Genomic DNA, 14,822 nt, shown 5'->3' with positions numbered 1-14,822 from the left:
TATTTGAATTTGTACTTGTAATCAAAACTTTGATTGTGTTTGTATATTCAGAAATGAATTAAAACACTTGTATTGTTTAACTTGTCTGGGGTTGATATCAGGAATGGTTAAACTCAGACTAGTCAAGATTGACTAGGGGGACTGAGAGTGGTTGATAATACTCGATGTATACAAGGACTGGTTTGTACTCATTTGTAATCTTTAAAGAAGATTAGTAGAACCCTTGAAAAGGTCTTAAGGGAGAGTAGAAGTAGCTTAGGTTGAGTGAACCAATATAAAAATACTTGTGTCAGTACTTCCCTTGTTTAAAATGTTTTCCTAAAATGTGTTATTAAAAACACACACATTTAACAACTATTGCAGACCGTTTAACCCCTACAATAACAATTGTTGGGAAATAATTTAAAACACTATTCACCCCTCCCCCCCCCTTCTCCTTTCTAGTGTTTTCGTGCATTTCAGTTTAGGCCAATAATCTATAGATGACTTTAACTCTTCTTGAAAGTGTTTGACCATGGATAGAGGGTATGCCATCATCCTTTCCCTCTTGAAAAGGATATGCCCTCAAATCTTCAAGTTGGCTTATGGAAACATCCTTTTCTTCTTGGAGATGTTCATTTTTTCTTCCCCTAGGATCAAATACCCTTCTACTTATAATGCAAGATATTACAAGTATTAATAGAATAAGTATATGGAGAATGTAACTCCTAAGAATTATACACCTTTGATCAAATGAATGATCAAGGTCTTGATTTTTGGAAGCATTTTCTTTAAACCTCTTGTTTGCCTTGTGTTGAATGTATGTGCTTTTGAAACGACTTCTCATTTCAACACAAGGTTTTATTTGGTCTTGTCTTTCCATGCTTCTTCAGGAAGATGGTAAGAAGACCTCTTTTGTTTTTCCACACAAGCCTTTGACCCATAACAAAATGACTCTTTCGTTCAGGAACTCTTTAGACTTGTGTTACTTACCTTGACACTTAGAACATTGGTTGTTAAAAGTGTCCTTGGCTTTCTCTTTATCTTTTTATTTTTCTATTTTCTTTCTCACTTGTTCTTGATCCTCTTCCACTTGAGAAAGTGAGATAGGATGAAGTGAAAACTTTCTTTTATTAGGAGTAATGGTTATTTCATTGGTATGACCATTATGTATGGATTCTTTGTCAAATAATCAAGGTCTTCCCAACAAAATATGACAAGCATCCATAGGTTTTGTGTCACATAGCACATTATCCTCACATAGCTTAACTGTCACTTGTGGATTAATTATCATATCATCTTCATCATTAACCCATTGAAGTTGGTAAGGTTGAGGATGGGGTAAGATAGTTAATGCTAATTTTCTCAACCAACCTATTGCTACAACAATTGCAACACAATCCACTATTCACAGTAAGTGAACCTGTATTTTAAAAACTTTGCATTTTGTGTGAAAGATGTTCTCCTTTTATGTTAGTTCTTGAGAACTAGGTTGATTGTGGAGAGTTCTTCTTATCATAAGAAGTTCTCCTTCACAAGGATGGGCATTTTCTCCCTTAGGTGCACTCCTCTCCTCATTCTTACTATCAGTTTCTTCATCTTAGTTGCTATATACATCAATACCCCTTAAGATTAGTGTTGTCAAATTGAGTTAGAACCCACGGACCAACCTGGTCGACCATAGGTTTAGGCCGAGTTAGGTTTGAAAAAATGTGATTTTTTTATATAGACCAATTTTCAATCCGACCCACTTAGAACCTGGCTCACCTGAGTTGAACTCGTGGTGAGCCGGGTTGGCTCACCAACCCATCTAGTTTAATTTAATTATTTATTACTTTGTGTTTCAATATTATTAGTTAACACTTTTCTTATGGTATTATAAATAGGGATAAAAAAGAGTATGTTTCAAGAGAGCAAAATATTATAGATTTGTCCATTCAAGACTCTAATTTTGTAAATGGATAAGTGACACAAAAATGATTAGTATTAGAAACTTATTTATTTGATTTTTGAGCTTGCTTTTAGATTACATCTAAGTTGTATGTTATTTTTATTTTGAATTGTCTTTGAAGTTTAACATCATTTTAGAGTAAAATTTATTTAGATTTGAATTAATAAAAATTTATAGTTTTTTATTTAAAAAAAAAACAACTTGTAATTAAGTGACACAAAAATAAAAAATATTTTATCCATTCAAGATTTATGCATTCAAAACTCTAATCTTATAAATGGATAAATGACACAAAAATTATCAATATTAGAAACTTATTTATTTGCTTTTTGACTTTGCTTTTGGATTACATCTGAGTTGTATGTTACTTTTTTTATTTTGAATTGTCTTTGAAGTTTAACATCATTTTAGAGTGAAATTTATTTAGATTTGAAATACAAAAGAATTGTATTTTTTTATTTTAAAAAATAACTTGTAATTAAGCGAGCTAGTGAGTCAACCCGTTATGGACCAGATTGGGTTCCAATTTTTTCGACTCGCTAATAAGTGAGTCGGGTTGGGTTGGCTCACTAAGTGGCCAACCCATGATGGGTTGGGCCAGGTGACCTATTTTGACAGCACTACTTAAGATCGTGGTCTTTTTAGTGGGGCATTGTGATAAAATGTGACCTCTACAAAGACACTTGAAACACATAATTTCACTGGTGCAAGTGTAAAATGATGTTCCCACCCTTGGTCTCTCCTTTTCTTTCTTTTCTCTTCTCTTTTTCTCTAGATTCCTTCTTCGTATTCCTCTTCTGGTTGTTCTCCTTATGCCTCTTCTTCTTCTATTATTTCTTATTTGTCATTTAAGTCTTGGTAGGGCAACAATTCCACTTTATCTCTAATCTTAAGATTGAGACCACTAAGAAACCTATATATGATAGTCTCTTCCTCTTCTCTAATTCTCGTCGTCATAATCTAGAGCTCCATTTATTTCCTATATTCCTCTACACTCTTGTATCTTTGTTAGAGTCTTTGGAGTTTGTCCATTAGCTCCTTATGATAGAATGAGAGAATGTGTCTTATTTTCATGACACTTTTCAAGTCATTAAAATAGGTGACTTGAGGGAAATTAGAGAGTCTTCTCTTTCTCACTAGGGAAGTCCATTAATACATGGTTTTCCTTGGAAGCTTAAGGTAGCTAAGGAGACCTTTCTTTATTCACTTACTTCATGGCAATCAAAAAGTTGTTCTACTTTCATTTCCCAATCTAAGTAAGCTTCTATATCTTCCTTCCCATGGAAATGGGGGAGGTTTACCCTAACTTCTCTTGGTTGGATCTCTCTTTCACTCTCATTTATCAGCACTCTATGTTGAGGAGGTTGATAGTAATGATTGACAAGCCTATTATCCTCCTCATAATGTGATTTGTGTAGGAGTTTTTTAACTCCTCTTTCAATATAACCCTTACTCTTACTTTTCCTCATTTCTTCTTGGACTTTTTCTTGTTTTTCATTAGAAACTTTGAGCTTTCTTCCAAAGTATAAAGATATTGTTCTCTTTCAACTCTCTTTTTCTTTCAAAAAGGTTTCTTGTTTTTAGTGATTTTAGTTCTTTGGCCAATGTTTTAAAGTTGGTCAGGCCTTTTCACTAAAATCACTACCAATTTGGTAAAAAGGTGTTTTAGACATTCTTAAAGTTTTCAAATAGATACTATGCACAAAAAATTACTTAGTAATTCAAAAGAAATTTCTTAAGAGACTTAAGGAGACAAAAGAGACTTTAGTTCACTTCCAAGAAAGGGAAGTGAATCAAAATGGATTGCTAAATAACCAAGTCTTTCTCATCCAAAGTTTATCTCAAGTTCTCTTATACCAAATATCTCAAAGGGAATCAAACATGAAATACAAGTAAACACACACTAAACTACAAACCATTAAGGAAAGCAAATAAACTAAATTATGCGGTCTAATGGTAAAGTTAGAAGGAACTTTGAATCCTCCAAACTTACTAACTAAAAATGAAATTTAATAGTGTTTAATTGTTCTTGTTAGGAAATGGGATTGAACACCAAAGACTCCCCCAATACACCTAACAAGACCGTGAATACACAAGGAAAAAGAAAGCAATTACAACTCAAAGAAAATACAAACAAATTATAGGCCTTCCTCCCAAGTGTTTTATCTCTTTTCTTCTTGTCTCATTCTAAGACCTTAAGCTCCCACTAGATCTTGACCTCCTAGGATGTTACCTCAAGATGTTGGCTTACCAAAAAAAGATAACCTACACCATGAAGATAACACCAAAATCGAAAGCACAGTCCAATAAAAAGGAAGAAAAAGTCTCAAAACAAACAACACTTCCAAAAGGTATTTTTATATGACAAAATTAAGAAAATCAAAGAAGACAAGCAAGATATTAAATGGTGAGAAAAGAAGTTTAAGCACATAAAGAGATGACTTAAAGAAAGGCACTAAACTAGATGCACAAAACCAAAATAACTAGAGTAAAAATTGTTGTTTCTTATCTTTGACAAGCTTTGAGGGGCATTGAGGCCACTCTTTTAACATCATTGGTCAATACTTTAAGCTTCTGGAAAGTGCACTAAAATGCACAAAATAGAGAGAAAAATTGTAGCATTTTCTTTGAATTTTTAGTACTTGTTTTTTCATTCTTTTTAAGTGCAAAACAAGACCACTACATACCAAAAACAAAGTTTATATTTTGATGTGAAAGCTCAATATAAAAAGACACATAAAATAGAAATAAACATACTAGAATCAAAAGATGGAATATGAAACTCAAGCAAACATAATGAAAACCTAATTGTATGAACTTGCTAATGAACTAATAACAAATATGAACTCAAATATTCAAAATAAAAAACACTCAAAGAGACATATACGGTGATGTTTTTAACATTAACATATATTGTTTACAATTTAAACTAAGAAGTAGAGACATAAAAAGGACTAGACATGACTCTAAACAATATGGAATGATTTGAACATAAAAATGACTCTAACATATGATATGGTCAAATGGAAAATATGAAGAGAAGACTCAACAAAAGCTAAGAACATGTAAACATGTTATCTAACACATTTAGGAGAATTTAGAAGGCAAAAAATAGTATCAAAAACTACCAAAACAGAACCTGGAAAACGTTGATCACAACATTCTGGCAACTCTGACCTTTGCTAATTGTTTTTCTCATAACTTTTTACATGGAACTCCAGATGAGATTATTCTCTCTTTTTTTTTTTGTTGAAAACTATACTCAAAGAGCTTTAATTTGAATATAGACACATATTTTTTTGACCTTTGAGTTAGGTGCAGTTTAATTTTTAAAATTGTCAATATTTATACTACCAAAACTATTTTGTGTGTAAAGGAGCTTGATTTTGACAATTTCAATATAGCTACAACATGACAAGGTTAGGAAAATACAGACAAACAACAATAACCTAAGCTCTAATTACCAAATGATAGCAACCTCCTTAGCTAGGTTGAGCCAAAACTAGAAAAATAAAAAAGCTATAGTGATGGAGAAAAGAGAAAGATGGTGTGTTATTTGGTGGATTTTGGGGAAGAAGGCTTATGACCTTAGTGTCTGGATGGTGAAGGGGTGGTGTTTGATGGTGCTTTAAGAGAGGTTATACCAACTCTAAAAGAAGGTAGCTAAAAGAGATCACATGGGATGCTCTAACATTTTGTGACCTATGACGAGTAATATAGCACAAAAATGACAACGTAACATTACTCAAATTCAAAGTTGAATTTATATAGGGAAGACACACCTAATTATAGCCTTAACGTGTCTCCAAATTATAGAAGTAAAACCATAAAAGCAATACCTTAACTTAGAAACAAAGGCAAAAATCTTTTCCAACAGGAGAAAGACATGTGGTCATTACCTATGAAAAATCATCTACATTCCTAGAGTGAGACGTGCCCACTAACTTTGACAAAACCTCTCCAATGTGAGCATGACACATGGTCACTCTCACATGAGAGGTCTCACACACTCTTGTCCACCAAACTAAGTTAAAACTTTGACCACATAGTCAACGTAACCTAAGTTCATGGACATCCACTTTGGGTGAACATTGGACCTTGACCTTTGTTGACCCAAATTGTTACAAGACCCAAAATAAATATTAAATTACTTGATCCATAATACAAAACCCAAATAAATTTTAAACTACTTAACCCAAAATACAAGATCCAAAATCATTCCTACTCTAAAAACTCTATGATGACCCAAAAGAGAGTCTAAACCCATATTCCATAAATAACTTCAATAGTTCTAATAGTGTTTGACTATGACCAAGGGATATATCATCATAAACAAAAGACCAACAACTAAATGTGTTTTCCTTTCGTTTTTTACGAAAGAGCTTGGAATACTAGTTACTTAGTGGAGTGTGACGTGCGCATTTTTTGTTATAAGGAATGAGGTCTTTAGGAGTGAGTGATGCTTTTGGAGGATCATCCTGTCTGATACAACATATCAGGAAAGGAGTGAGTGATGTTTTTGGAGGATCATCCTTTCTGATACAACATATCAGGAAACCCTGCACAGTCTCCCATTTACGCACATACTCATGCATCCGAGATTAATTCCTTTAATTTATTAACATAGACGGTTAACTATTTAAAAATGGCTACTTGGATGTTGCAGCCTATATTAACGACCAAGTTATTGCATTAATCACACTTTTTCCAAAACAAACGGACCATTCCAGATGACAAATTTATCGTTATCAAAATAACTCTTGTAGACAATGATACGGCAACTTCCAAAGATTAATCTTTTGAGTTATCAGGTCCTACATTAAATAAGCCGCACAAACTGAGTGGGTGCACATACATTCGTCAACTAGTGCTTTTCTGTCTCCTTGCCCCAACAACTATGCTCTTGAACTTCATATCAACTCAACTACAGACAAAATCTCGTTATGCACTATCCGTAGCATGGAACATTAAATGCTTCCCTCAACCAGAATTGTTAAATAACTGTTATAGTCCAGTCTTCTGCAACACGGACATTAGGTTTGCGTACAGTCACAACAGCTGGTGCGCGTGCCCTTAGAAACCAGAGGGGGCCAAGTTCAATATCGATCTTTTGGTTTGAAGGCTCAATGAGTGCACTTTTTGAGCCAGAAGCTTGTCCCAGCAGGATAATCCTCTCAATGAAAGCATCTGATGAATAATGCCTATTGCTACCGGAAGCAGGTGCCAGATCTATAGAAATGAGTTTCCCATTCGAGAAAATAAAACGTCTATGGATATAGGCCCCTTGTAGAAATTTAAAGCTGCTGCCATCATCAATGTAGAGTTCACCTTCAGCTGCTTGGGAACTATTCAGAGCTATAACCTGTCCATAAAAAATTCATAAAAATTATCAAGTAAACTAGTTGTCTAAAAATTATCAAGTAAACTAGTTGTCTACTTTCGATTATTGTCCATAGTTATCCGGACAGCACAGCATTTACCGACTTGCTGTCTCAACCTCATGTACGGCATTTTTTGGTTGAAATGCAAACAAATAAGCAATCAAGTTACTCAAATAGTCAAGTATCCACATGGTTTTTACACACATGTCAGCGGACAAATGAGATTCAGATCTTTTCTTGGATGTTATTGATACACAAGCAGACATGCAATTACTCTTGAAAGGCATAAAGTCATTCATTTTTTTGGTGTTATAATAGAATAAATTTGACAAAAACACAAGTGCACACGTACGCATTCAACACTTTTGTTCAAATCAAAGACAAGTGAGAAAAATGAATATTAAAATGCATTAAATTTGGCTTAAGATGTGCCTCGATGTTCAAAGATGGCCTGATTCCAAGTACCATGAGGGGCTGACTAGCAATGGAATGTCAAAGTGAGCCAACCTGGTTCAATTTTGGTGAACTAGAAATTTTGAAATTTGACTCAGCCCACCACAAGTCAGTAGGATAATTAGGTTGACTCATTTAAGTATATTTTGCTCTCCCAAATTGTTTTATATATTTTATTGTAATACAATCAAAGTGAATTGACTCGACCCAACTATGTATAGTAGTATACTTGGGGTATTCACTTCTTTCACTAAACATTACTTACAATTAAGAAGTCATATTACAAAGATACTAAATAAAAATCAAAGTATTAACTTATATAATTGGACAATCAAATAATTCAAATACTAAAGAACAACATTTTAGCTTTTAAAAAAACAAAAGTGTCAACCTGCATAATCAAAAGTAATAAATAATTTTAATGAAAAAATTATAAAGGGTTGTTGAAGATGAGTTAGGTGTCAATTCACCTCCAACACAACTTAAACTTGTTTAACCTGTAAGTAAAATGAGTTGAATCCAATTTAGCCCACATTAAAAAGAAAAAACTATTTTTTCCAACTCAAGCCAACTAGAGCCTGTGGTGAACCAAGTTGGCTCTTGAGTTCTAATCCATTTTGACACCCTAACTAACATAAACTTTATTGTGATATATGTATATGTACGACAGCAAAGGGTTTTGAATGGAATGACAATAAACCACAACCGAGTAAATAACAGAAAAGGCAAGAATGATGTCCCATGAATATTCACAAAAGAATTTCAGTACATCAACATGAATGAATATATACCAGAGTGTAGGGATCATTTGCCATCTGAGTGGAACTTCGCCGAAACCGGTCTTTCCTTGCAACAATGGTCCCAGCTCTTTGAAAAGCTGGAATGCTCTCCTCTGTAACCTCCAACTTGTATGTCACCCCTCCCTTATACACAGTTCCAGTTCTTAGGTCATACCAGGATTCTTTTCCAGGCAAATAGACCGAAGCATGCTTAGCTCGCTGCCAGCAACAAGCCATTCTCAAACTTAAGTCAAAGATCACAAAAGTAGAAGGAAATAACTTGCAAAGAAAAACATAAATATATATACATATACATACATATACATACATACACACATACGTCCATATATATATATATGTGTGTGTGTATGTATATATGTATGTATGGAAATTGATTAAATCACCTCAGTATAGATCCCTTGCACTAAAAGGCTACTCCCAACCATGAAAGCTTCGTCATTGCTAAAAGTAGCTTCATCAGATGGGAATTCCATCCACAGTGGACGAACCACAGGAACACCAGTAGTGTTAGCTTCCCTGAATAATGTGTAGAAGTATGGGAGAAGGGCATAACGAACATGTATAGCATCTTTAATCAATTCTGTATTTCGTTCTCTGCAATATCATAAAGATAATCAATTTACAATGTTGACAAACAGATACCTACACAATTCCAGCCACATATGATAGTCAAGGCACACAATAGATACCTATAGTGCATATACATCAAATTCAATTTTTAAAAACTCAAACATTAACGCCACTCATTAACCATGTGCATGTGGGGGAGAGATGTAGACACATGGAAGTTATTTGTCGATTTCAGAGATCATGTGCCCCTGTGATACGAATTAGCAATTACAATATTACAATATAGACATACAGTTCAGCTCCACTTCATTGACATCTAAGATTTGCATGGTATTTTTGTGGGAAGGTATATCCCTTGATAGATATTAGCCTGGTTTTTAATACATCTGATAGGATATGGAAGGTTTATGGTAGAAGGAAACATAAAAGGAAGCAGTGGAAAAGGTTATCAGAAAATATAAGTATAAAGGAAGCAATGAATAAAGGAAGGGAGGGAAAAATAAGTGGAGGCAGTGCTGTCAGTTGGGAGTTCGTCTATATAATTAGACCAATCAGTTCCTTGAGGGGAGGATGATAATTTTGTAAATTGAGCTTTAGCTCTTTGGGAAGGGGAAACCCTTCGACGAGAAAATACTCTCTTATTTTGTGTTCTTTTCAGTTTTTCCAATAAAAAATATTACTCTTCTTTCTCTTTTCAATTCTGGGTACCTAACAATTGGTCCAACCTATCACATCAAGAAGGTTACGAAGCATGGAAGGAAGGGTCAGTGCCTTGGAAAGATTGGCCAGCAAACAGGGAAGAGCTATTGCTGAAATAAGGGACACTCTGCAAGAATTCAGGGAAAGCTTCCAAGAAATCAAAGATACTGCAGAAGTCAAGAATCCATGAAACGGGATCCGAAGGGAGGATCCTGAAGAGGAAATTAAGGTAGAAAGGGAGGAAATCCAGAAGTGCTGGATAAAAAGAGGGGAGTTGTCCATTTGAAGGGAATGGCATCCGAGGTCACACAACAAGGGTAGCAGATGTTTTTGAAGTTCAGAACATCAAAGGATCAACAAAGGTACACCCAACCGTCAATAACACGGAAGAAAATGCAGTCCAAGGGTTCAAGACCAGACAACAAAAATCCAAGAACCTTTCTAGGGAAGACCTTTCTAAAGGCATAGGAGTTGCAGGGGCAGAGAATGCAGCACCATTTTTGAAAAATATGGGGTAGGAAACAGAGCGCCATTGTTGGAAAATGGGCAACAATTAAACAAGGGTGGAAGATTACATTCAATAATTTGAAGTGGGAAACAACAATAGGGTGAATTTTCAGTCTTTTCAATAAAAAAATTTACTCTTCTTTCTCTTTTCAGTTGTGGGTTCCTAACAACATCCTTCTCTTGAAAGAATGTTTCACTGGTTTTTAGAGGCATCAGCTCTTGAAACAAATAAATGAACAGTAAAAGAATTACTTTTTAATTGTTAGGCTGAAAGGAGTACCCAAAAAACCTGTAGTATCTTAAATTTGGGACAAAGAAATCTTGAAGTAAAGAAATCGTACCCAAACAACCATGGCTCTCGTCTCTTTGTGTCATGATGGGCATGGCCCCTAAAGAAAGGATAGTAAGCTCCTAGCTGATACCAACGAACCAATAACTCGGGTTCAGGATTCCCAAAAAATCCACCAACATCAGCACCTGTGTATGTACAAGTGATAAGAATAAGATATATGAACAAAAGGGAGATATTTTTCTAGCTCATACAAATAAATATATTGACTGGCTATGAATATGCAAAGAAAAGAATAATGAAATAAAAATACATTGTGAGAAGGACAATACCCACCAGAGAATGACATCCCAGTAAGACCAAGGGTCAAAATCATAGGAATAGAAACTCTTAAGTGATCCCATTCGGCAGTGTTATCCCCAGTCCAAACTGCTCCATACCTTTGACTTCCAGCAAATAATGCTCTTGATAAAACAAATGGCCTGTCGTTCCCATCACCACGCTTCACTAGACCATCAGCTGTTGCCATGTGGAAGTAATATCCATAGGCATTATGCACCTCTCGATGTTCCACGCCTCCGTAGTGTAAAGCATCTCTAGGCATTGTCACCTATATACAATGTGTAATCATATCTTCATTTTCACTATCTCTATGTGAGAAAATTTTTTGAAAACAAAAAATCCTTAAGGGGCTTATTAGCACAATGAACATTTGTTCACTTGGAACCCATAAATCCTGACTCTGCTTCACATGTCAAAAAAACCTTAAATGCATATAAATAGACATCATGAGAAAGACTTATAAGTGCAGACATAGGATAAAAGCAACGAGAGAAACGATTACTATACAACTGCCGCACACTCTCAGGATCTCCAACATGTTTGGACAGCTCTTCCCTCATTTTTTTCAGAACTATTAACAATATTTGTTTGGTTTCACTCGGACTCAGTAAATTTTGGAATCTCCCTTATATCATGAGATTATACAGTGACAGAATCTTATCTTAGTTGGGGATTTTTATTTGTATTCATCATACTCTCCTTCTCCTCTTTCTCCCGAAGTGAACTTTTATACAACAGCCAATCTATCATTTAGCACCACAACACACTAATGGACATTAACCATGATGGCGTGACTGATCATGATATTAACCTCTACTAATCTACTATATATACGTTTTTTCTTGTGTTAAAGATAATATTTATTTTATAGTAACTAATCCTAAATTGTGAGGCCTGATTATTAGAAGTCAATATTGTGCTAAATTATTACAAACCTTGTATCATTTTAGAAGCTCATGAGATCATAATGCTGCTCATTCAAAATCATAATGTAAACTGATGGTGAAAGGGAATTTCTTCATTCAACCTCAAAAAACTTTGAAAATGCATACTCTAACTTCCTTATCTTAACTCTAAACAAGTAAAAAAAGAGAAATGAGTGTTGGAATAAATTAGCGTACCTCTGGACCATTGAAAACAGAAGGTTCATTCATGTCGTTCCATATGTAGAGCGAAGGCGTAGAACCAACATAATTCTGGTATGAGAACTTATCCGCCCACCAGGACCTAATCTCCGGGTTCAAAGTATCAGGATACGACGAGGAGCCTGGCCAGCACCAACCATCAAAATCCTTGCCACTGGAATCCTTAACATAATATCCCTTCTTCAACGCCTCTTTATGCAAATAAAAATCATCGTCCCGCTTAATGTGAGGATCAACAATGGTAACCATGTGCCTCCCTTTATCAGCCAACTTCTTCTGCATCTCCTCAGGGTGCGGGAAAAGAGTCCTATCCCAAGTGAAATACCTCTTCCCATTAGTGTGCTCAATGTCAAGCCACAAAACATCATAAGGAATATCCAACTCATCAAACTTAGAATCCACATGCTCAACATCCTCCTCATCACGGTAATTCCACCGGCACTGATGATAGGCAATTGAAAACATCTGGGGCATCGCCGGAGTACCGGTGACCGCCGTGTACTGTTGCAAAACATCCTTAGGGCTTGGACCAATGAAAAAGAAGGTGTCCACAACACCAGCTTCACTCATCCAAAACGTGTCAATTCTGTGAGAAGGAAGCGCGATATGAGACTCGGCAGACTCAGCTTCCCAGCCAGGGGCAAGAACGTCGATTTGCATCTCCGCAGCGTTGAGCCAGAAAAAGCCTGAACTACCCCTGGTTTTGCCGTGAGAAACCATGAAAGGGATTGAACCGTAGAGGCCGAAAGGGGAATCGTGGATGTACTCGAAGACATCGAGGTTGAAGAGACGGTAGGGTTCCGATTCTTCGACGTTTGGGCCTCTGGTGGGCCTTAGGGCGAGACTGGTGGCGCGTTCAGGGATGCCATATACGAAATCGGCGCCGTAGAAAGATACGTCGAAGGAGATTGATTGGGGACCGTAGGGTCTACGGTCAGTGTGGGAGCGGAAAGTTTCTTCCCAATTGTCGTCTTCGGATTTTTCTTTCAGCTGCTCGAAGTCGAAGAGGCCGTGGGAGTTGAGGGAGATGACGCGTTGGCCGGAGTTGTCGTCGCGGACGAAGAGTTCGAAGGGGTCGTGGCGGATGACAGCGGTGTGGCCATCGGAGAGGTAGACGGAGGAGGCAAGGCCGTTATCTTCCACAGAAAGGCGCGGAAGCCAGAGCTTGGAGGAGGTGAATTCCGGAACGACGACGTCGGGGACCTCAAAGCGTTTCTTGGGAGGGGAGAGGGAGGGATCTTCATCGATCTTGAGACGGAGGATGCCGTGTTGGTGGACGGAGAGAGTGAGGATCAAGGGTTTGGCTTGGGGTTCGGATTTTGGGGTGAGTTTGGCGGTAAGGTCACCGTCGGAGATGGTGACGTCGGTGGCGATGAGGGAGGAGGAGCCGGGTATACGGGATCGGGCTCGCTTGCAGAATGGGGTTTGTTGGCAGGTTCGGAATTCCTCTTTCTTCCATGAGAGAACGAAGGTTAGGTGGGAGCAGAGAAAGAGAAAGAAGAGAAAAAGGAAACGCAGCGTTTTGATCCTCATCTTCTCACTGTTAAGAGTGACTGAGTGAGAAATGGTTATGGTTGTGGCAGTTTTCTTTAGCAGAGGCTCGGCATCGTCCCTCAAGATTCTTCAGTATGATCACTTGACTTCTTTATATTTTACTAAGTGCATCCCTATAATTTCTTCCCGCACCCACTCTTTAAATTTTCAAAATAACTATTTTACTATTTGTAAAAGTGACTTCTCATTACATATTTTGGAATAAATTTCTCAAAACTTTTTGTAATAAGATTAAGAATGGCAAAAAAGTCCACGTGGATATATGATAAAATTTGCGATGGATAATTAATATTTATAAATATTTACTATCTATAGATTACGGATAATGGATTTTTTTAATATCCGTTTATAAACGAATCTGCTATTCGCAAAAAATAAAAATAAAAATATAATTTATATTTTATTAAGTTAAAAGTTTAATAACTTTCTTTATCCTTAGTTATAATCGGTTGTGTCAAATTGGTACCTTCTTTAAAATTAGCTTCAAATTTTATTCCAATAACATCTTTTCCCATTAAAAAATACTAATAGTGTTAATGGATTAATGACATGACATTTTAATGTTGTGTTTGTGGTAACGTGACAAACAATTACATGTTGAGGTGATACTAGAGATTGGGTCATTCAAATTGGAGAAAAATTGAGTTAAGGCAGAGACCATTTTCATTTGTGCCAGAGAACAGAGTTGTGCAAATATAGTAGAGTGGTGGGTGTTGTCGATGTTGCTCTTCTTCTTCTCGTTTCTGTTGTTGTAGTTTAGGGTTTGGATTTGAGTATTGTGTATTGACAATAACGTGGTTGTCGGTGATTGTTCATGGTAGTTGTTGGTGGTCATTTGTAGTTTACAGTTTACTATACTTCTAAAAGAAATCATTTCAATTTAAAAGTAATGTTGTGTCAACGTCAATTATTTATAATTCTAGAATATAATTAATATATGTACGGTAGTATATCTTCGATGACCGGCCATACCGAACGGTCAAGCCTACCAGTTATCTTCAACCAAACGGTCAAGCCTACCAAATGGGCCAAATTATACTGATCCAGCTTTATTGGGCTCAAGGCCCACAATATTACAAACACGAATAACCGAACAGTATCACCATATAATATCATATATATCTCGAGTATCAAATAATATCTCAACAGAGA

General features: G+C 36.1%; 1 protein-coding gene across 1 annotated transcript; it reads right to left on the bottom strand.

The window, feature by feature from the left end:
- Positions 1-6,602: 6,602 nt before the first annotated feature.
- On the bottom strand, positions 6,603-13,746 carry LOC106762148 (probable glucan 1,3-alpha-glucosidase). Its single transcript, XM_014645887.2, has 6 exons — positions 12,093-13,746; positions 10,966-11,239; positions 10,682-10,817; positions 8,948-9,158; positions 8,556-8,762; positions 6,603-7,292 (listed from the first exon to the last, which is right to left on the bottom strand). The coding sequence occupies exons 1-6, from the start codon at positions 13,647-13,649 to the stop codon at positions 6,924-6,926; spliced, it is 2,754 nt and encodes a 917-aa protein (XP_014501373.1). The 5' UTR covers positions 13,650-13,746; the 3' UTR covers positions 6,603-6,923.
- Positions 13,747-14,822: the final 1,076 nt, after the last annotated feature.

The sequence above is a fragment of the Vigna radiata genome, chromosome 5, assembly GCF_000741045.1.
Source record: "Vigna radiata var. radiata cultivar VC1973A chromosome 5, Vradiata_ver6, whole genome shotgun sequence".
NCBI lineage: Eukaryota > Viridiplantae > Streptophyta > Magnoliopsida > Fabales > Fabaceae > Vigna > Vigna radiata.
This window is presented reverse-complemented; position numbering and strand designations above follow the sequence as displayed.

Bases quoted from the DNA above. Each gene is read 5' to 3' on its own strand.
- LOC106762148 (XM_014645887.2), bottom strand. From the start codon at position 13,649: ATGAGGATCAAAACGCTGCGTTTCCTTTTTCTCTTCTTTCTCTTTCTC. The intron at 11,240-12,092 runs GTACGCTAATTT...CATTGTATATAG, and splicing joins CTGTTTTCAATGGTCCAGAG to GTGACAATGCCTAGAGATGC. The intron at 9,159-10,681 runs GTACGATTTCTT...ATGATATTGCAG, and splicing joins CGAGAGCCATGGTTGTTTGG to AGAACGAAATACAGAATTGA.